This window comes from Tetrao urogallus (genome assembly GCF_951394365.1).
Source record: "Tetrao urogallus genome assembly, chromosome: 4".
NCBI classification, from domain to species: Eukaryota; Metazoa; Chordata; class Aves; order Galliformes; family Phasianidae; genus Tetrao; species Tetrao urogallus.
In genome coordinates, this window is record NC_136817.1 from 62,660,410 (window position 1) to 62,684,338 (window position 23,929).

At 36.4% G+C, this 23,929-nt stretch overlaps 1 protein-coding gene across 1 annotated transcript in view; it reads right to left on the reverse strand.

Annotated features, from left to right (window-relative positions):
* The window catches only part of CFAP99 (cilia and flagella associated protein 99), a gene marked incomplete at both ends in the record, with an annotated part of 47,807 nt that overhangs the window by 18,302 nt on the left and 5,576 nt on the right, over positions 1-23,929 (reverse strand). The window contains 8 exons of the mRNA XM_079534509.1: positions 366-454; positions 4,314-4,385; positions 5,366-5,431; positions 8,007-8,087; positions 11,800-11,974; positions 14,034-14,146; positions 20,486-20,580; positions 23,354-23,498. Of these exons, the coding sequence (XP_079390635.1) occupies positions 366-454; positions 4,314-4,385; positions 5,366-5,431; positions 8,007-8,087; positions 11,800-11,974; positions 14,034-14,146; positions 20,486-20,580; positions 23,354-23,498 (836 nt within the window). The remainder of the gene's footprint in view (positions 1-365; positions 455-4,313; positions 4,386-5,365; positions 5,432-8,006; positions 8,088-11,799; positions 11,975-14,033; positions 14,147-20,485; positions 20,581-23,353; positions 23,499-23,929) is intronic.

Genomic DNA, 23,929 nt, shown 5'->3' on the forward strand with positions numbered 1-23,929 from the left:
TATATATGCTCCTTTTATAATGGACACAAAGGTAGATGTGTATTTGGCTCATTATTTATTCTGAAGAACTGGAACTGATGTAACAATCGATCTTTATTGGACTTTACAAATGGACACTACCCAGAGTGCAAAATCAGAGCACAGTCACACAGCACATCATCTATAGTAAAATAATGACTTCAGCGTAAATTTTCATTTTAGTCCACTTTTCTGTTTGTCACTAATGCTTACAGAATAGCTTCTTAATGCCTTATAAAAGGTCCTTTATATTAGTTTACCTGGAGTTTGTGTAATTATTGTAATGTTGTCAATTATTCTTTATCAAGAAGTGTGAAAAATAATCTGAGGAAGATGCGTGACCATACCTCTGGAGCTCCTGTTCCATTTTTCGCTGATAGAGGGCACCCTCCCTTAAAATAGCTGCTGCATTTAATTTAATAGGTAAATTGTCGATCTGTCAGGAGAGGGAATGTATATACTATCGTTAGTAATGTAAACCATAAAACAGAGTATAAAAACATTTCAATGGGTTAAATAAATCGACCCAAGACAGCATAAATTTTGTTTAAAGCATTCATCTAGCATTAATCTGACATTCACAATGAAATTGCATGCTGTTCATAAACCACTCAAGCTGCTTAAGAAATCAGCAAAGTCCCCCAAGTGGATTATAAATTTGTAATCACTCTTGGACCATGTCAAATCCCTTAGAATGTTCACTTCCTTTCATTTATTCAGTGCTCAAGTTCATAGTATGCATGGATTCCATCTGGTTTAGACAAGGGAAGTAAACTGTTTCCAGAATAAAATATTTTGAGTGCCTGTCTCTGAGGGAAGGTAAATTAACCAAAAACATTAAAATAAAACACAAGCAGTACCTCTTACCTGAAGGTCTCAAAAGTTTTTTGTGTTGTTGTTGTTTTTTTTTTTTTTTGCAAATGATCACTATTTTAACTTCAAAATATTTCTAAAACAACTGGCATTACCAATTGCCATATCCATGTTCTAGATCCTGGAAGCAAAGTTCTCAGTGACTCAGTCTTCACATTACAACTTGGACCAGATCCTGTAGCTGCTTTGTAGTTCTTCAGAGTACTGCCTTAGGACTAAACTCCTAGACAATCTCTAAATACTGCATGAAGAAGGGAACAATCTCTTTGCAAGATAAAAATACTCCTTGCATATGTAGACTGCTCAGATGACAAAATATAGCACCTTTGCAAATGCATATAATTAGATGTGATCAGAACGAAGGCAAAGCAGGGCAGACAGGATAAGAACTGGGATCATTCCTGCAGAAAACAAAGCTTAGTCGTGACACATTTGACCTAACTCCAGAAAAAATTCTTTGTTTAATATCCAAACATGTATTTAAACTCCAAATTAACAGCTTAATGAGAAGCTGCCAAACAGATGCACAGAATCACTCTAGCTATACACTGCAAATATTGTACGTACTGCAGTCTCCTGAAACGTGCAAGTTAACTGGAAAATGGATATTTTGTAATTGATATTAATTAGGTCGGTTGAAGATAATGAATGTATGCTATCACCTGGAAATTCACTAAGTACATTTACCGAGTTTTCCTCACAGATGGCAAAAAAAATGCGATTTTGTTTGACTCACTATGCTTATTCTTCTCAGTGCCTAACTAAATCCTTCCTTTTGGTCCACCTATCAGCCCTTATCAATGTCTTCTGCATTACATGACATTTCCTCTTGTCATTCCCCCTCCAGCCTGTATTATACCCTATACTGATGTAAAGTAGACATTTTCTCTGACACGTAGAAATTTCCATATATTTGGCGATTACCTGCATAAACAGATTTCAAGTTCTGTATTTACTAAGTAAAATGTGGCTAGAGAACTGAGTTAAGTCTGATTATGAAAATAAGTTTAGCTTCAGATTCTCACGTTGTTAAACAGAAGTATGAATGAAGCTCATATAGTCAAAATTACTAGAACTTCCAAGATACGTAAAGATAGGTATAAATAAAATAACTGGAAAGATTCTTCTGTTTCATGTGGTATCAAGGAATTTCTGAATTTTTCTCATTCCCTTTCTGTTGCGAGATACTTTCAAGATGAGAAAACAGAAAAAATCTGGCAAAATGTAGACAACTGTAAGTCTTGTGGAAAAAGATTCATTCACTATGACCAACAACACACAGGAGCTCACCAAAACCAATACATACAGAAAGAACAAGGCCAGATATGAGCAAGAAGCAGATTGAGACAGAGTGATGATGCATTTGTACTGTCTCACTCTTGCAGTGAAAAAGATAAATAGAGATCTTGTAATGACAATCAGAAATAATTGCTGGTGCACACAGTAAGTGTGTTTGATAGAATTGAAAAAATGTATTTAACATACTGTGAGTGTTCTAAAAAGAGAAAAAGAACATAATAGTTGGTTAAAACATTATGTGATGTCATTCATTTAAGGATAGATTATACTCTTTATAACACATAATGGATAAACCTTTCTCTATGATGCACGGATAGGTAGGCAAAAGGAATGGAAAGTATTTTGAAAGTCAGTAACAAGATACCTATCTCAAAAGTTATAGCAGCTTCTTGAATATTATCTATCTAACTTTTATGGCAAATGTGTTTAGACGAGATAAAACTGATTTGCTTCCAGAGAAGACACTAGAGGTGTTAGAAATACCACGATCAATAGAGTAAGATGCTAGATCCACATTTTTCTTTATGTGATTTAGGCAGACGGCTTGACTCTTCTGAGTTTGCACTTAGGTTTCAATTTTTTAAATTATGAGAGACAAAAGTGGAATATACATAACCCTGAACCAAGTTCACATAGTCACAGGTCGTACGTTTGGGTGATCTGTGTAGGTGTTTCCTGACTTTTTTTTCTTTTGAGGGCAAAAGAAATTGGGATGTGACTGTTTTCCCATAATTTATATGGTCTTAGATTGTTAGAAAGCAGATTGAGTAGATGATATTGTTATTAACAACAACTTCAGTATGTGCTTGGTGCCAGATATTCCTTAGAATTTTTTACTAGAAACCCAGTTTTCAAGAAGGGAACCAGACTTCCCAAAGTCTGTAAGAACTGTATCTAAATACAATTTTAAAAAGTAGGTAGATCTGCTCACAAGGTTTTTTAGGTGACAGTACAAATACAACTTCTACATTTAACTATTCTGGAGATGAATTTAAATGAAAGGTGATTGATTGAATGATGTAAGACTGAAGATTATCTGTAGCATAACTACCAAAGAGATGGCAATGTGAGTTTTCATGTGTTATACAACCAAGAGTGGAACAAATTTTCTGTATTTACAATTCTCTGAGCCTTGCAAATCCTAGCAGAGAAACATGCAGTTTAGTGGATTTTATGACCTAAGTATGTGTATAAAGGGCAGAAGATAAATAACCAGATGGACTGTATATTGCATATCAGGCAGTCATTATCCAGAGTCAGTGCTCAGCATTCTTTAGGGTCTCATTTTGAAACAGTCATTCATAGTTGTAGGATTCTTCTGTCTCTGTGCTGACTTCTTAAGCCATTAGTTCAGTTATTTTCTCCCTCTGGGCTATTCTTAATACTCATCATTTTACATATAAATTTCTCCACTTGGAATTGAAAACATGGTTAAAGCAATATAGTTTCATGCTGCAACTGCAGACAACTTACTTGTCAGTGTTCTGAGGGATCTAACAGGCTATAATTGCTGCGGCCAGCCTCGCCTAGAAGCTCCACTCAGACCCTTTGCCCATTAGTCCATGATCCCCACTTAAGCTCAGTGGGGGATTGTCAGTGCTTTCCTGTTACATTGGAAGTAATTCAGCTCCTTGTCTCTCCAGTTTGGTATGTGGCTGTCCTTACTGGACTTCCAGTATGTACCTGCATTGATGTAGCACTGTTCCTTAACTGGTCTTCCTCGGTGCATTCCAGACCTCACACTTCATTGTTTGTGTAAGGATGACTGGCAGTCAGCAGAGTCTGTCACTACAACCACCAGCCTTGCCTGGTCCTGGGCAGATACTGTAACCTTCTTCCTGAGTGGTGTGGGCACTGCCTGTGCTTTTGTTACTCTTGGCTTCCAGTTTGGCTTCCCTCCTGGAGTAGCCACTCACCAGTTGTTCGCTGACCATTTCCTTGTGAATTGTTAAAGGTCCACAGGCCTAAACGTGTAAACCATAAATCTAATCCATTCCATTCTGGCCACAGAATATGACATAAAACTAAAGATTCCATTAGACTTTGCACCACCAAAAAATCTGTGTTTTTCACTCAAAAAAATTACAAGCATATCTAGCAATGGGATCTAAAACATTACTCACCCTACTTTGGATCTTCTGAGCCTGGAATGCTGGCCTGCTCTTCATATTGTCCTGTGTGTTCTGCAGTTCAAACTAAAATCACATTTTTCCTTTTCAGAGAGATATTTTCAAATACTCAGCAAACAATGTTAGCTCTGTACTGAAAATCATTCCTGAGTTTTCAGCTAGAGCAACAAATATGATCACAGTATATATATTTTCTTGTTATACATTCAAAACTTGTTATGTACACCCAGTACAGTGGTAATATTTCATATCAAATGACCATACAAATGTAGGTCCAAATAAAAACTTATGACAAAGATTATTATTTTATTTCTATAACCTTTACTGACTAAAATAATGCCAATGAAGTAACAGTGACATTTCATTTGCCTATTGAATTCTACCTGTCAACCATGAAGGCATTCAGCTCTTAACTGAAACAGATATTGGGAAGACAAAATGTGGTGTCAGAGGATATTTCACGGAATCATTAAAGTATTCAAATTCTACTGATGGTCATTAATTTCATTTTAGGGTGATACTGGCAAAAAAGTGTCTACACATCGTAAGGATGAACACAGTGAATAGAATATGCAGATATGATGAATATATTATATAAATAGTTTGTGACAGAGGTGTAAATTAGGAATCAACAATAGCAAGAATTTCATATGAAAACAAGTATTACTGCCTCAGCTTGGCTGATCTGTGGCCTTAAAAGTTAATACAAAAATACTAGGTTTAGAAGAATATTGCTGGTTTGGAGACTTGTTGGAGTAGTATCATGGAGGTCTCATTGTCTCAGAGTCAGGAGAATAAAATAACAGGACCAGAACAAAAGGGGGTTGTACATTATAAATGCAAAGAGGCAACTGTCAGTATGGCTGCTGTACAATCTGAAAACAATAATAAGGATGTGAACTGACAACACAATTTTAAGTGACAACACACAATTCCCAGCCCCAAATAAACAAAAACTCTCAAATATTTTGAGATATCTTTACACAACTGTTATTTTCATCTTCATACTTGGAGATATTTAAGCAATAAGGTATTTTGTAGCATACCTCTGCTTTTTCAGGTTTCATGGCTGCACACCTGAACTGGTTAGTGTTTGCTTTCAGAAGCAGATCCTAGGATAAAAACAATTATCTTAGGAGTATGGTACATTCATAGTCTCTATTAATTTTCTGTCTGAAAAAAACCCTGCAGCACAGACAATATACTAATTTCATTCCAATGAATGGGGGTTATGGTGAAGAAGGGGTTGGCCCCTTCTCCCACGTAACTAGTGATAGGACCAGAGGAATGCCCTCTAGTTGCACCAGGGGATGTTCAGGTTGGATATTAGGAAAAATTTCTTCTCTGAGAGACTGGTCAGGCACTGGAACAGGCTGCTCAGGGAAGCAATTGGGTCACTGTCCCTGAAGGTGTTCAAGAAATGTTTAGATGTGGTACTAAGAGATATGATTTAGTGGGGAAATACTGGTGGTAGGTGGACTATTGGATGAGATGACCTTGGAGGTCTGTTGCAATCTTGGTGATTCTAAACCTGGACTTACTATTTATCTGAATTGTCATTCCTCATGAAACATTTCTAGTTTCTACATATGTTGTCTACATATGTTTAATGGGTTCTAACTTTTGCACAGGGCATCAGACCTCATGCTTGGTCTTCCCATGTGAAAGATGTTGCTCATTTAAACTTTTAATTAAAATCCTCATAGTCATCTACAGCATATCAGTTTCACAGATTCTAACTGTTTCCACGTAGCCAATGAAAAATGGCTTTGTTTTTCTGTTAAATAAGAAGACTGTGATCAGAAGATCTGAGCATCAATGACTGCTCCAATATCCATAACAGTAATTCCAGCTGTCATTTCAAATGGCGGGGGGGGGAGGGGAAGAACAAGCATTCACATTTCCTGCTTTTAGATATTTCTTTTCATTGTAATTTCTGATCAAATCAGTCTGGATTTTCCAATGTCTTTCTTGTGGTCAGCTGTCCATAGTATCAGCACTTTTATAATCATCTAGCATATGGTTACTAGTGCTCCCACCCCATTTTTCACAGCTGGTCAGACTTTGTACTTACAGCTGTAGCCATTACAAAAATGCTACAAAACAACTAGCATTTTCTTTTAGGACCCAACATTTCAGCTTGTTTAGCGAAGAGTCTAGGGAAGTGACCTTTGTGAATGCTTTGGATTCCTTTTATAATGTTCCAGAGGCAACAAAAACTGCTGTTATTGCAGCTATAATTTCTGTGGTAGTTTTCTTTTGTTCCTTGTATTCACGCATTTACTTCACCGAAGGATGTGGCTGGTATTTAAGTGATTTTATAGTTGTCATAGAGTTTTGACAATATAGGCACTGTGATATCTTGATTTTCCTCCACAGATTTTCCAGGAAGTTCATATGTACAAATAAGCACATAGACAAATAGATGTGTGCTTTCTCCACAGTGGGGAAATAATCAGAGGATAAAAAATAATGCAGTACTGTTTGATAATAAAATTCCAACCATTGGTAATGTGGTGGGTCAGCAAAAGGAACGCAAAATGTATCCCCCTAGAATTTATCACATTGTAGCTTTTACTGTAGTTTAGGAACAAACTCCAATGCCCCTTTCACAAGGGCATCAGGAGAGCCCAGAACAGTGATAAATGGTTCTGTATGAGTACTAGCTACTAAAAGTTGGAGTAAGGAGAACGGAGGTGGGAGAGTTCAGATAAAAACAAGTCAAATAGCACACGTTTTATCAAACTTATCCTGTGATTGGATCGGATGTGGTGACTGCAGTGTGGGCAGAAAGAAAGAAGTGGGAACTGACATTTAATTAATTCCCTTCCAAAGAGAAGAAGACAGTAATCTGCTTTAACCATAATATGAGCTAACCTGACGAACAGGCTTCATAACAAAGATTGGATCAATTCAAATAGCTAGAACTGTTTCTTTCTGTGAAGGCACTTAAACAGACCCTCCCTTCTCTTGCTCTCTTAAGACACAGATCGTGTACCAATTCAAATATCTGGATGTCTCTTTCTATGAGGGCCCTTATCAGACACTCCCTTCTGCTCTTTTAACACACAGACCATGTACTCTGCTTCTTTACAAATCGTGATGACTTCCCACTCTCTCAGTCCACTGAAGGAAAGAGAATGAAGTCTGTGTGAAAAAGAAGTTAGATTCTACTGATATTTTAAAATTCTGAGTAATTACATGGTTATTTATCAGTTACTACAGAAGGCAAATGAAAGTATTGAACATATTTCAAGTCTGAACATATTTCATATTTCAAGTCTGAACATATTTCATATTTCAAGTCTTGATTATTAAGTGAATGCGTTAAATACCTACATGTACTGTAGAAGTAAAAGAAACAATTTTTAGCTTGTGAAGAAAAGGAAGTAATTGAGTTTCTACTGCCTTTCCTAGTTATTTGCATAATCTATCGTGAAATTCCTATTTGTGAATAAAAGGTGGACCTACATCCAGACAGTTAATATTAAAATGAAAATGAACAAAGGGTGATAGAACAGATTAGAGAATACAAACTTCATGACTCTGGGGAAAGAGCCAGAAGTTATTAGCTGCAAAAGAAAAAATGTTTCAGATAGAGTTCGATGACTTGTGAAAACTGGTAGAAATTGCAGAACAAATGATTAGAAGAAAGAAAAGAACATAACAGGTACATAATATACTTACTTCTGCTTTCTGGCGATTTTTTGTTTTGATTTTCTCCAGTTGCTTTTTTTCCCTTGGAGGCTTGTAGGTGCTTGGAGGGACCTAAAAGAAAGGCAATAATCTCCACAATATGGAATGTAAAACATTCAAAGTTATATAGCCTTGCAATGAAAACACTGCATTCATCTCCACTATAAATCAGCTGCAGCTATTTTTAAAATATTGTTTATTTTCTATTAGTGCCAACACAGAAGCTGTGGACCGATTCCAATTAGCTGGGACCACCCAAGCTTTTCAGACATGTCCAGTGTAAGACAAGACTTGGACAATGGACCAGAAAGAAAGAAAAACATGAAACAAGTATAGGAAAGGCTAAAAAAAAAAAAAAAGAACACCATAGGCCCTATGAAGGGGGAAAAGCAGATGCTAGAAATGAAAAAGTTCTGTTTGACATCTTAGAAACTTGAGCTTTTTAGCAGTTAAAAGTTAAAAGGTGAGGCACTTTGGCACAGGGTATGGCCAAAGTTGAGGGAAGATACATATTTCACAGGTTATTAAATGTCCAGGAACTGCAGGAACTCTTTGAGCTGAAATGTTTGGAATCTGAGAAGGTTGTTGGAGAAAGCAGCAATTAAGCTTGCCTCTTCTGTGTGCTCCTCCTACACATCTATGTTTGGTCACTGCTGGAGAAAACACACTGGGCAAAACAAGCCTTTGCTTTGGTCTACTGAGCTTGCCCAGATGTACTTTTGTAAAACGATATAATTGGAGATGTAGCTTAAATGTTTGGGGGTAGAAGACTCAATCTTAATCAGAAATTTGGGCAAGAATTCACAGGAATTCAGGAAATGCTACAGATGAAACAAAAAACATACAGTCTGGCTGTCCTGTGGCTGAGCAGAAGACTAGGCAGAAGCGGAGAATAGGAGCTGCATGGCTTTCATTACAGCTGAAGCTTCTCAGGGATTTCAGTATTTGCTTAAGCAGAATCTGTAAAAAGACTGGATGTCTCCTTCCTGTGTGGGTGAGACAGTCTACCAGCTTACAGGACATCTGCTTAAATATTTATCTTGCTAAAAATGTTCTACCTCCAATAGAGGTTTCAAAATTAATTCAAGAATTAATGGGAAAAATCTGTAATGGCAATGGGGGCATCCCATCTGGTTTTACTGGACTATATAAAGAGCTACGCTCTGAAAAACTCATGGCACTGATGTACTTTCCATCGCCTCTGCTACCTGACATCATTATCTACACGCAAAACAAATGCACAGATAGAAAAGGCCAGCAATTAAATGCATGGGTGAGACTACTCAATATCTTTGTGAGCTTTTTAAGTGAAGTAGAACTGAAAGTATTTCCCAGCAACATCTACAATTTTTTATTATGCTTTTATGGATGGAGAAATTAAAGCCCAAAGGATTTGCAAAGAGTTGCACAGGCAGTGAGTATCAGTTTATTTCACTCTTCCCAATCATGTGCTTTACCTGCAAAACTGCAATCATCTGCCAGTGTAAGCTGAAGATCTGTCCACACAAAATGCTGTCCATATTACAAGTAATTTAGGGAGGAGACTTTTCAATCAGCTTTTTTAGAAATGATCCTAGCCTTGTAATTTAGCCCTCAGATACCATGGTTATGATTACCAATCAGGCAGACAGATAGACAACAGAGCAATTACCCTTTCTAATAATAAACAACTTGCAGTTGTCAGAAGAGGATGATTACATCACTATAGGCAAATTGTAAATTCCAGCAATAGAGAGACTGGAAAGGCCAAACTGTACCTACTTAATTCTTTAGTATAAAAAAAGGAGGCTGGGAGTGACACACACCAAGCTTGCCTTTCCCATCTAGCAGTGGTCAGGTTCACCCACGGTTTCTGGATATGCTTCTACCAGAGGTTTATTTCAGGAGCAGGCATCATGAGAATTTTAAGGAAGAACAAAATGGCATGACATATCACTGAGCTGACACCGTGCAGAAAGAAACAGAACTACAGGCTTTTCTATGGGGCCCTGAGACAGCTCTGGATAAACTCCAGACCCAACATGGGCTATTTAGTGCCTTATTGGTGCAGAAAAGCAAATATCCAGAGAATGCCAAACCATTTCTAAGAAACTGTTTCAGTTTTGTTTAATCACACCCAAAATACGCACCCAAGTAAAAATTCCTTATGTTAGATGAGGCAATGTCAAACACCAGGAGAATATAAGCTTTAGGAAGAAATGTGAGAGGAAAATATTGTACAGAATGATGAATAAGCACTCTGAACTTTGGTATTGACCAGAACTCTATTTTTTGGTTGTAAGCGATGCTTATTCTATAAAAAGCTTGTGTTTTTATACATAACAAGATCATGAAGGCAAGTATATTGCTTGCTCTATATATTAGCATTCCTCTTAATAACATACAACTCTCCACCACACAGCATCCAAACCAATATAGTGCTCTCACTTTCCTACATCTTTCTTGCCATCTGGACTGCCTTTTCAGTCTCTGCTGAATGTTCACGATCTAAAATGGTGATGCTGGCAATAATGTGACAAATCAAAGTGAAGCTTTATTTGCTGAGATAGGCAAAGAGATGGGCACGTCATATGTCACCACTGCACTAATGGTTTTGGATTCACACAAGCTATTGCATTTGCAGACTTGGCCAGAATGTAATCCAAATTTTGTATAACCCTAACAATGCAAATGAACTTAGTAAATTAATCTGCATTACAGCAAATTTATTCTAAGAGGGCCTGCACAGCATAAAGGCATTAAAATGATAGCAACATGACTCATTCTTATACTGATTCAGTAGTTATTAAATGCAGTTTTTCAGAGCCCAGTATTAAGTTGTTCCAGTGTAAAATTCCGTTAACTGTGTAACACACTACCATTAAATTGCTCTGCTCTCCTAAGATGTAAATGGTATCTAAGAGCATTCAACATATGCATTATTTAAAATCTGAAGTGCTAATGCAAGGTGGCAGATAATACTCAAAACAGTGACTTCCAAGCTTACTTCCCACTGCACTTAAATATAGATGATTTTGGAGTCTTTATTAAGTTAGTCAGAGCAACTTAATCCCAAATCCTGTTTGCCTTACCCCAATGAGGTAACTTAAAACCAACTGTGCGTCTCTGATTTGTACGACTATGACTGAACCAGAATCCTGAACATAAAATAAATAAAATAAAAGCTTACCATTTCAAAGACAAACTCATCTCTCATTTGTATGTGAGTAATAAATTTCAACAGAAAAAAGAAAATTTAGAGATTCAACATTAAAACAAATAGTGAGAAATAAAATTCCACCCCAGTTGCAAAACTGGAGTCCATCTCATCTCCACTGAAATTGCTTTGCTATGTTTTAACAAGTTCATCTAAAATATCCTGCTAGTTTATAATTCTTTTTCCATTTGAATATTTTTTCTTACCTGCTTCATTGCATTATCCAAAGCAAGCATTTTACAAATCCAAGGACTACCACAAATTTTTATACTGTACTTTCATCAATGTGTATCCACTGTGTAGTTCTACCTCCAAAAGATGCAAAACAACTGTAGAAAACAACCATTCCCCTTTCCTTTATTTGGTCTACAGTTTGCTTATGCAAGATTCACTGAAATGAAAAGCATTAGTTATTTTTATAGGAATCTGACCTTCAGTAACACTGAAATTGAAATGAATTCTTGTTCATCTGTCAAAGGTTTTAGATTTTCTACAATTATTTTGAAAGAGGCCATTAAATTGCTTACCATGATTTTGTGCACAAGAACACACAAACCACAGTGTCTCACAAAGCATAAAAAAACTCACAGGGGGACTTTTTTCCAGCACTTGTATTGGCAGAGGTACAGGAATGGCACGTGGCTTGGGAACAGTCAAATTAAATTCCTTTGGCTGAGTGACCGTGGATATTTTGATGTCAGTAGTACGACTGCTTAACTTATCTGCAAGTTGTTCTATCAGTTGCTGAACTTTAGGCTGCCATCTTCAAAAAAAAGAAAAAAAAGATTTTTAAATTCTGTTTCATTTTTTTTCTATTGTACTTACAATACTGTATTTGCAGTCGACACTTGTGTGAATTCTGTAACACTTTACACCACTGTTTTCTTCCTATAAACCCATTAATTTCTACTTATGATTTAGTTGGACTGTGCTATTCCACCTCTTGGTAGATGCTGGTCCAGAAATAAAATAGCCAAAGTTCCTTCTGAATAAGCAACTGTGTTGCCAGCTTATTTTGCTACAAGATGGCTATGAAACAGCAGATCGGTTTTCAGAAGCAGAGTAAATATAGATGAAGAGAATATGGACAGACAGAGGCCTCAGTGTTACCACTGTCATCATCTGACAGAGTATGCACAGATAATCTCACAGCACATGCAGGTCAAATTAAAAAAAAAAAAAACAACAAATAGAATGATGTAAGGAATTTGGTGGAATTAGCAAATGAACCCTCAAAACAAGTTGGTGCCTGTAGGGCAGTTGAGATGACTTTGATTTCTCTGTGTTCGGATTTTTGACTATATAATGGTTCAAACTTCTTCCCAGGAATGATAGGAAGGTACTGAATTCAAGGTGGCATACAAACAAGCTATCACAGGGCTGATTTTGTTCACAGATTAATATCAGCTATTGAGCCTCTATATTTGTTCAACCTGTATTACACATGCAATGGAGTTTTCCCAAAATGTAAAAATCAGATAACTGCAAATTTATTGTGACTTATTCATGAGAGTATTAGCTTAGCCACTACTGTCACTGTGGGATGAGGCTTATGAGTACCTTCTGAAAGTAACAAGGCTTTTATATCAACCTCATATTTCAATGAATTAAAGTTACTGAAGTAACTAAACTGACCAGTGCATCCTCAGGCCCTTGAAAGAGGTTTCAATTCTAGTAACAAAGTCAGGTCTTTAACATTCTTGTACAACTTACATTTATTTGTAGGCAAAATGTGTACTTATTATACTGAATGGGACTGTGTGCAAATGACAGTTCTCACAAGCCTACTATTAATGAAACACAAGCAACAGATAACACTGCTGTTCTGTATTTCTGCATCTTTATATTGTTGCTGGAAGAATACTTTATAATAACAATTATTACACAAGAATATATTGAGCCAAATTCTGACTTCAGGTATGTCTCTGTAATTATTGTAGTATGCAGTGGAGTTGTATTTCAAGCCCAATCTGTAGTATTACATTTACTAATTTCACATATTCTGTAAGGTATTACAGGGTTAATTCTAGTGACTGATACTATAGAACTAGACACAAATTCTTTTTCAGCTGGCACTGTTTATAACAGTTCTGTCTAACAGCGTTTGCCATTATTTGAGGTAATCTCTATTGGAGTGAGGAGGAGATGTGAATGCAACCACCCAGGTGTACCCAAGTTAGCTTTAATTTATCTGCCCTGAGTGAAAACAAGAGCTAGAAAGTGACACAAGTTGCTGAGTAACTGAAACACAGGTACTCTTCTTCCATGTGAAAATGTTCCAGCTTAGCAAAGGTATTCATGCTGGTCTTTCTCCACCAAAGCAATGTGTGGTCACATCTGGCCCCATCAAGCATTTAAACCATTAAGTGATGCTGCAACTGTATAAATGAATAATAATTTAAAAATACTCGTTTACACACGTATCTGATTTGCTCAGAAGGGGTTTTACAACCGCCTGCTTAAACAAATCTGAGCACAAAGCCAAGCTCTTTTTCATGTTCTTAATGTCATACAGATGTTGAAGTGACTTATGAGACTGGACTCGCTCCCTGAGAGAACATGAACCTGCTAGTGCGATGTTTGATCTATTCATGGGCAATAAGAAACTAATTTAGAACAGCTGTGGAGGGACTTCTCTATGAGAGAACCTTGCCTCTGGGCAACTAAAAGGGATTACTATGGTCTCATGAAGACAATAAAGGTTCTCAGTGACTTAATTGGGAAAAATACCTTAAAAGTAAATTGAATTTTCATCAGAAGATTTCTGTATTGCATTTAAACTCTTGAGGTGAGCACAGGTTCCTTAAGTACTGACTGCTTACCTCAGCAGTGGATCGATCCAGTTCTCCTTTACATACAGCGAATCATACAGCTGACTCCATTCATCTTTTATCCATGTGTTCAAATACAAGGCATTGAAGAAGAATCTAAGAAACTAGTAACAAGTGATTTATTTTCAATATGCTTATTAAAGGTATGAGGTATGTAAAACTACCAAAACACCCTCAAACAAACAAGCATGATTGTTTACAAACACTGCTGAAGAACTTGGTTTTATTATACCCTATATTATAACCATATCTGCTTGATATTTGTGTGTCTTTAGTTCTGCTTGGAATGCCTCATGATCTTCTATTTAATGAAACATTAATAGATACTAAAATATTTTAATGGCCTAAAAAAAATCTAGTGGCTACAGCATGGAGATGTTTTGATGCATCTTTAAGCTGATCCAAACACTGTGTAATACAAGTTTTCATTAAAAAATAAAGTAATTGCTGCTCCCAAACACTGATTTTAGTTTCATTACACAATAGAGTTTTGAAGACTAAAATACGCGCAGCCAACTCCTGATTATCTGTAGCTGGGTGAGCCGTGGTGCCCCAAAATATCTTAGGCCTGGCAGTGCACCTGAATTACTTTGGATCCTTTCAGTTCCCTGGGAACTTTGCAAGGAGAACTGGTGAGATGTACAGTAGCTGCTATACGATGTGGTCATTTTTTATTGAAATATAATTAATGGGCATATTCCCATTAAACTAGGAAGATTCAATTTGGCAAATATTATAAATATAAATTATACAGCTCTACGTGTTTGAGAAGTAACAACATTCGAACGTGTGATTTCCAGTGGAGCTCACCAGAAGGTTAAAAGCGTTTCTTTAAAATCTGAGCTCTTCAAACAGACTTTTGAAACCCTCTTGAAAATGGCACTCAGATCCAGCATGTATCATGGACATACAAATTTCAAATTTGAACCTGAACTTTTTCATTACTGAAATGAAAAAATGCTTGGCAATCATAGAATCATAGAACATCTGGAAGTGGAAGGGAGCTGAGTATCACACCAAAATAATCCCAGTGACAGCAAAACAGTCCTAAATAATACAGACACTGTGGGACATACTGGAAAACTGCATGCAGTCACTTGAATAGCATCCAGTGGAGACTGCAGGTCTTATTATTTCAGACTTGGTTTCAGTCCTTTCTTATTTGGGTTGGTTGCTACAGATCCATACAGGTCTTTGTATAGAGTTTCTGTTCTAGAGGACTAACAGGCAGCTTCTTAATTCACAGGTGGTGCCCAGCTCAAGATGGTTAGAACCTTATGAATTACTCAGCTATAAACCGTATAGGTTTGGCTGTAGCTGTTTGCTGCAGAAGTTACAGAAGCACAGAAGGTCTTCTACTTTATATCTGTAGATTTCTGATAATTTCCAAGGAATCAACCTGTAAATTTTGTCTTATTTTCATCTATTTGGCTTTCGGTAGAGTCAAATGTCTTATCAGCAACTGAATGACAACTGAATAAAGTGATTGTTAACACCTTGGATTCCCGTTCGTGTCTAGAAATTACTGTTTTTCCCCCAAACTGCAGATGCTGATTTTTCACTATCTAGAAGAATACACTTAATGTCTAAAAGCAGGACTATAAACTAAATGTTGAATTGTGAAGGCTTTTTTTTTTGTTTTTTTTTGGCTGTTGCCAGGTTCAGTGGAGTTTGCCAAGTGTATGATAAGTATTTCATCCTATTGTCTTAGAAACTCATTTGTTCTCCTTATGGAGGATCTTTCTCTGTAATACACATATTCAGTTTCATTTTTCACATAACACAATCATTTGTGCTTATGCAATGTAAAAAGAAAATGCTGAAAGTCTAGACAGTGGACAAGTCTCCAAGAGTACCAATGCACTGCATATGCACTACTTCTAGCAGATACAACAACAAATTTTACATTCAGGTATCCCAGTGCAGATATGATTATAGACCCAGAGCATCGTGTCCATTGCCAAAGTACTTCTCTTACCTTATGGAAGGCCCTGACTATACCCAGAGTTTATAAAAAAATGTATTTTGATATCCCTTGTAAGCAAGTATACATACAGGGAAGTATTGAACATGAGCTATACTTAAAAAGAAGCAGACTCTGAGATGAGAAGTTAATTTCAAATTTGTGAGTATTCAGAGTCTTTATAGAGAAGCTGCTGTGGAAATACTACAGGTGGTGTTTTATAAATCCTCCAGTTTTCTTTCATTGTCTTTCATTAATTTGAACTCCTCTTCCCTGTCTGTGTCCCCAGTATTCTTCTTTTATAGCTGACTCCATTCTCAGAGCCTTCAATCAGTTTTCTATTATGTTGCCCCATGAAACTAAGCCTCCGAATTATTGTTATCTGAGCTCTTCCTGACTGATCTTTTCTGTCCAGGTCTTCTAAATGTTTCCTTTAATAATCTTCTACAAAGTACTTGCAGCTACCTCTCCAAGGCAGATGAAACTAATAAAAGCATATATTTTGTGATTTCTCGTTGTTGTATTAAGCAGCTGAGTATGATCATTGAGGTCTCCCACTGCAACTCCAGTCATGTACTCATTATTAACATTTCACACCATGTTAGGACAAATGGGTTATTCTGTGATGGATGGATGCTATGATGTATTCCTGTGAGGCAAAGAGAGTGGTTAACTGTATAATCAGACACAGATATTGTGATGCATATTTTAGCCCTTCTGTGTTTTAGTTACAATCCACAGAGAACTGCTGTAAGGATATGCCCAAAATGCATCACGTGGGAAAAGACCTTGGCTGCTGCCCTGGAACAGTTAACCAGGCAATGCAGGGAATACCAGTGATTATGCAGGGATTGCCAGACATTGGTTCTGACCCTAGGCTGCCTGGGCCCAAGTCCACAGTCTTGGCTTTTATATTTCACATTACAAACAGCAAACCTGGGCAGAATCAGACCCACAAAACAACAGAAGATTTTGTTGCTTAGCAATAGAAACTTCTGTGTTTTGTGAGCTGAATTACTAGGAAATTACCTTACATTTCTGTTTTGTCTTTGGTCACACGTGAGCAGGTGGCAACCCCAATATAATAGTTCTTTCCTTGTATAGCAGCAAAATACAGTCTAAAGTTCTCAGATTTCTGTTCAGTTGTTATCAGTATCTGTCTCCTTAGTGAATACACCAGACAGTCATTTGGATAACAGCATTACTCTGCTTACTTCCCTGTCCTGAATGTTCATAGTCCAAAGGTTTAACTACTCACTGAGCAAGATGAGCTAGATTCATTTCTTCTCTGAAAGTGGTGGAATTACACCAGATATTATACCCATTTTTACAATTTTAACTTCCTTTGGCTGTAGTAAAGCATTTGTACAGATGGGCTGAATTAATTCTTGTGAGAATTTGAACATGTCCTGCTAATATTCTCTTTATATGTATTTTACCCAGTGGAATTATTTCTAAGAAGAAAATTGAAAAATGGGACATTTCCTCATTTGAGAGCATCTTCACATTCACAGCCATTTACATTCATGATATAACCTTTTGATTCATTGATTCAGTCAAGGAAATATCTGCAAGAAACAGTAGATTCATTCTCTCTATGCAGATCAGCCACTACCTGAGAATGAGATTACTTTGGCTGCACACAACCACAGCTATCTGTTGTACTGGCAAAGGCAATCAAGGACCTTCCTGTCCACTCCTCTTTTCCTGTTGATTCTTTCCCTCTTATTCTTCACTTGAAGTTGAACCACTTGTAAGCTTTCCTACCAAGAAATGGACAACTCCATTTTGAGAATCCTGAGTCAGATGTATGCAGAAAAGTGTCTTAGCATGATCTCAGGTCCTTCTGCCACTGTTTGACCTTCTGTCCTTATATCCTTAAGGAGGATGATCTTGTCCTACCTCCTATTGACCCTTTCCTACTATTCCTATCTCATAACAATAGAAATAATAATAGTACTTATTCAGTAATTTTACTTGCTGATCTCAGAAGTTCTTTACAAATGACTTCAGAGCCACTGGTAACAACCAGAACAGAATAGAATGAAACCTATTCTTAAATGCTACAGGGAATGCATTTTCTACGGGGCAAGTATGAAATTATAAATGTTTACTTCAACATTTTATATCAACAGTGTCTTTCCTCTATCATACAAACCCTAAAATTTTATCACAAAAATAAAATAATAAAATGTATGAATAATTAAGCATGAAAATAGACTTGAGTTAGCAATGTATAACTAAATTGTTCAAGAATAATCCTGCTAAGTTTACAAAACTGGGTTTTATCTTATGATTCTGTAAGTATACAACCACAAAGAATTCTTGTATATACTCTTAAAAGTATAGAATGTGATCCTATAATTTTCTGTTCAAGCAGATGAATGTGTGTGAACAAAGTAGTATTATTATTCTGCCTGGAAAATACTTGAAGGCACCAGTCATAGGGAAACACTGAATTTCATTCAAATGGATTCTGTCATGCAGTGCTCTAAGAAGAAGGTTTACTCAAACCAGTAGATCTCATAAACATAGTGCCTTTAATTTCATGAAAGCTACTCATTTGTATATGGTTTATCTGCATGATTAAGAAAATTCCAGTCAGCCTGTGATATGCAGAAACATTTATCTTTTAACCGAAATACATCTTTTCTAAGTAAATATGTGTGAACAATTATTTTCTACCTCAACTGAACATAGGCACAACAGTCATCAGGCAATATGTACAAGTCAGCATCCTGATGGAGAATCCCAAATTGCTGACAACTTCAGGCTGTTGCTAAGGCTGTTAATCTGCCTCTGGCTGTTTTTTGTCTCGGTTGCTGGGGGACCAAACACTGCTTCTAAATCCTCTACTGCAGGTGCATCAGTATAATCTACTTTCACTTTGCAGACAAAGGACCTCTTCTAATGGAAGAAAGGAAAACCTAGGTACCATGGTGATGAGGATCTGATAAAATACTTAAGCAAACATCTACAGGAGAAAAAAATGTAGTAGGTGCAGATCATCACATGTGCAGCACTTCCCTACCAGACAAAAATCATTCCAGACAAGAAAGGAGAAACTGTCTGAAATAAAACATCATGGTAGTGACAACGTATACATCTGGGTGAATGGAATCAACAAGAGATAACTGGTATGAAGTGGGAAGATTGTGTTGCTAGCTGAATGAGCTCAAAATGCATCCAATCCAGTGGCTTGTTTCTAAGATGTTTACTAAAGAAGATGCTGGGAGAGCATTTTAGAGAGAGTGATTTGTCTGTCTATCAGATTAAGGTAATTCTTCTAGCCACTTGTTTGGGTTTTTCTTCTAACAGTTAATGAAATACAGAATTTTGTTCTCTGAATGGAATTAATAAAAACAATCCATGCTAAATACATGAAAGCAAAGTGACCAGAATGTTCCTAAAAGCATTATGCAGACAACCTAACCTTCCTTCTTCCTACATAATACAAAGCAACTGTGCTCTTGAGAAAGATACAGCCATCCACATGAACATTCAATGCTCAGAAAAAAGAGAAACATCACCTTTTGAGTACTAATGATTAAAATTTGGCTGTTGCCCAAATCTCACATATATATAGAAGACTATGTTATTTGCTATTCAAACATTGTGTTTATATGTGCTTTGCAACACCCACATTGTCACAGTTAACACAAGTATGTCACCAGTAATCTAATTTTTAGCTTATTTTCCCAAAAAAGCAGGGCTTATGAGAAAGCATTGCCAGCCAGTTTATCCTTCTCCCTGGCATTAAAGCATAGCTTTTAAGATAGTCAGTGCCTTCAAACATCTTTAAAGAGAAGCAAAAGATATTTACATTTTTATAAGTTTCATGGAAACTAGCAAACAAGTAAAGGAGAGAAATCCAAGCTGATGAGTAGGGAGGAAAAGCGGGCAGAATTTTCTTTCTGTTTGGCAGCAATGGAACGATCAGTTGTCTATATTTTGTAATGATGTAATTTGATGTAATTTGATGTAAACGCATAACTCCAACCTAGAAACTCTGCTTTTTCTGGAAAAGTGGAAAAGCATTGGAAGGGCAGTAGGATTAATCATCAAAGTGGGAGTGGGTTGCTTGGGAAAAAAAGAATACAAACTGGCATGAACAGATTCTTCGTGTATGGCAAAAACGTTTTCTATTGCTTGAAGTTAAAGATGGAATGCAAGCAGAGCCAAGAGTAAGCTAGAAGGACAACTGTAAATCACATGAACTATAGATCATGGGATTATTCTACTGCTTTAGATGATAAAAAATACAATTTAACAATCTTTGTTTGAATATGAGGTAGTTGCTGCCTAAGTACAGAAACTCAAGATTTTTGTAATAACAGAATAATAATTTCTATTTAATTGCTGAATTACAACTGAAAACTAATTTCTCCATTTAAATTATACTGAAAGTTGAAATTATCTGATTAACCAATTACACTGAAGAAAACACTAATTAGTGAAGAAAAAATTGTACTTTTATTACCTTATGCATTTTTACAGTGTCTAGAGATTTCACAATTCTGCTGAAGTGCAGAAGACCAAGCTCTTCAAGTTGAAAAGTCGCCAAATAGCAAATAACTGCCAAAAGAGAAATATATTTAAAATGCAACAGGAAAGTCTGGTGTACCCTCTGCTCAGCATGCTCTAGGACTTTAATCTTAAATACTCATCAATATTGCTTATCTAACTGGGCAATATAGTGCTTGACAGTTAGAAATTGTAAAAGAAAAGTTATCATATTCAGCTTATGCTTATTATTTGCATTGTGACTATGCTGTGGTTCATATAAATCTGTTACCTGTTTCTTGAGTTAGATCTAAGCTAGCATAGATTTACAGTTTTATGAAGAATTTATAGAGAATTCAATGCAAAAACTGTAACAGTTATCCAATTACACTAAAAATGTAAAACAACAGTAGCTATCCAAAAAGTACCCAAGATAGAGATCATCCTGATACCTACAAATATCTGGGAGATCTATTAGTGAAGAACTTAGAATCCTCTAAGATCTTGCCATGATTTTGAAGACATTTCACTGTGTCAACCTCATCGCTATAAAATAAGCAGCTCTGTCAACCTCTAAATGCTTGTTTCCTTTATCTGCTTTTACTTCCTGGCATTTCTTCTCTGGGGCAAATACACGCACACAGCCAAGGTGAATCAGATTGTGGATTTTAACCTGAAACAGTTTCATTCTCAGTTTGCTGAATGGTGGCTAAAAGTTTGTTCTAACTCACGGGGGTGAGAGCAGGAGGGCAGTGGGGATAAGGGCAACCCATTTCTTTGGGCAGTTGTATCATCCAATACACCAAGTACATGCATTCCATCAGTGAAATTCCATATCATTCTAGCAATAAGGCAGGATATCAGGAGTCAAATGGCTCCTAAGAGGCATGACTGAAAAATTGCTGAAAGAATTAAATTGTTATAAACAGCTCTCTTGTGATGTAGTGAACATTTTCGTATACGTATAAGAAAAGTCATTCTGGTAAAATTTAAAGTAAAGAAAAATAAACTAAAAAAAGTTTATAGTGGATTTCTCAACATATTCAACATATTCTGTTTTTAATATTTTTAGAGAGGATACCTATTCCCAAATCACAGTTTATGGTACAAAACAAAAATTCTAAACATAAAAATTCTAGTATTTCATTTCCCTTTTATTTGCAAGTGACTACTTTGCATAGATATTACAATTTTTGTTTTTAGTCTAAATTACAATTATGGCAAATTTTAAAATTGTGGAATTCTCTGAGAAATCCAAGTCTGATTCTCTCATTTTCTTCTGGCACGTATGCAGTTTGATAAAGAAGGAATCAGTTCTTTGAGATTTCAACGAGCCTGCAAAGTTCACAAGCTTCTGTATCAGCTTTTACTTGACTATATTCACTTGCATCAATCAGACTTCACTCACACTGCAGTATTTTAGCTGCCACCACACCAAGAAATTCTGACCAAAATGCTGCAACAAACTCAGTGTATCGTCAGGCTTCAATCTTGTGTTTTAGCATAGCAACACATTTAAGCAGTCTTAGTAGAATATACATTTATCTCCAAGCTTTATTAAATTCAAATCTGCTCACACATAGCAACAGCCTTTATAAGCAGCTTTGATCATTTAAGTGTCAATGCAGCTTGGCAAAGGGAATCACAAGCCGCTTAAAAAAATATAAGCCAATGACCTTAAGCTCTCAACTTGTTGATAAAGGAAAATCTTCTGGGGTCTCCCCTTTGTCTATGATTAATGGAGGCTTTTGAGTGGACCAGTCCTGCCAATCCAATTATAGCAACACTGAGCTTAAAGGTATAATTTACGTGGTCCAGACACTGAAAAACAAAGCTTTGGAGAAATGGAGACAGTGAAGCATTATCATTTAGAAAAAAACTCAATCTTCTGTGAATTTTGTCCCTGACATTCCCTTTAGGTTGTTACTTGGTTCAGACTTCAGGTCTTTCCTGGGACTTCGACAGAAGAAACCGGAATTACTGTAGAAACGAAACAGTTTTTAAATAATAAAATGTAGATGTGCTTGTTTGGTATGTTTTAATATTTTCAGTCATTTGGAATGAAGCAGTCTGGACATTACAAAGTACCCCAAAAGAGTCAGTGAACCAATGCCAGCTCAATCCATGATTCCAATTCATTTACGAACTTTATAACTCAACCTAAGTGTATCTGTATTAAATGCGCAGCATAAAAATATTTGAAAGATGATTTTTAAGTACTTCTCAATGCCTGAAATAACACTGGGGATGGTACCTACTCTAGCTAACTAGCTCATTCTATCAGATATAGTTGCATTATAACTGATTTTAATCTAGGAACTAGCGTAAGGTAGACAGCTGACCTAACACATGGAGACAAGGCATAAGTCTATCTACAGTATTGTCATGACTAATGATGAAGGAACTAATAAAGGGATAGAAACAATGGTTTCTTATCCTGTGAGACACGCTGCACTCCTCAACAGACAGAGCTTTGTTATTCAATTTCATTTCTGAATGGCAAAGGTATTGAATCTCACAGAAAACAATAAAGGAAAACAATGAGCTCTCAAGATACTTCTAGCCAGTGATGTTATTTCCAGCCTGTATGTTACAATCAACCTTATCTTTTAGGTATATTCTACTGAATTTTCTCAGGTAAATATCCACCTGATACCTGTGAGAGCCCAAACTAAATAACAATTTCAGGATTTAGACATTACAACATCAGGCTATTGGAAAAGCCTATGTATTTCATACTGCACTGAGCACAATACTTCAAATGTAATAATAAGACCTGCACTAATAAAATAATGTTTTTTAAAGATCTGTGTTAAATATATTTGCTGTTTTGAGGAGAGCTTACCTATGTAGAGATTACGCTCAGAAATCAGGCAGTATCTCCCCTCACGAGCAAAAAAGGCATTGACTACTACATCCAGTAAGGATTTATATTCTATGCATCCAGCTAGTGTTTCCAATACAAATTTTTCTTCTGCCACATTAAGAGTCTATAGAGACACAAAATTAATAACAATTATTGTTTTCTGGAAATAAAACGTTAGTTGTGTATAAAAAGAAGTACAATCATTTTGAGGTAACTGAAAAACACACATACTGAACAGCTCAGAGGGCTGGCACATCACATTTTTTAAAGAGATTCCTTTTTGGGTAATATTTTGCAAATCTGGAACTGTAGTACGGATTTAGTAACAGATTTTCCCCAGATAACACAAACTCAAGCAACAAGAAAAAAATTCATAAATGCTAAAATTTGTGTCTTTCTACTGTCCATCAGGCCATGTTCTTACCTTCTCAATTACTCCTCAACTGCTTTCCCCTCAACTACTAGTTGGTTAGCTTTGCAAGCATCTGTCGTGAGTGCTCCAGCATGAGAAAGGGCAGATAATGTAAAGGTGGAAGTAACATGCAGCTATCATCT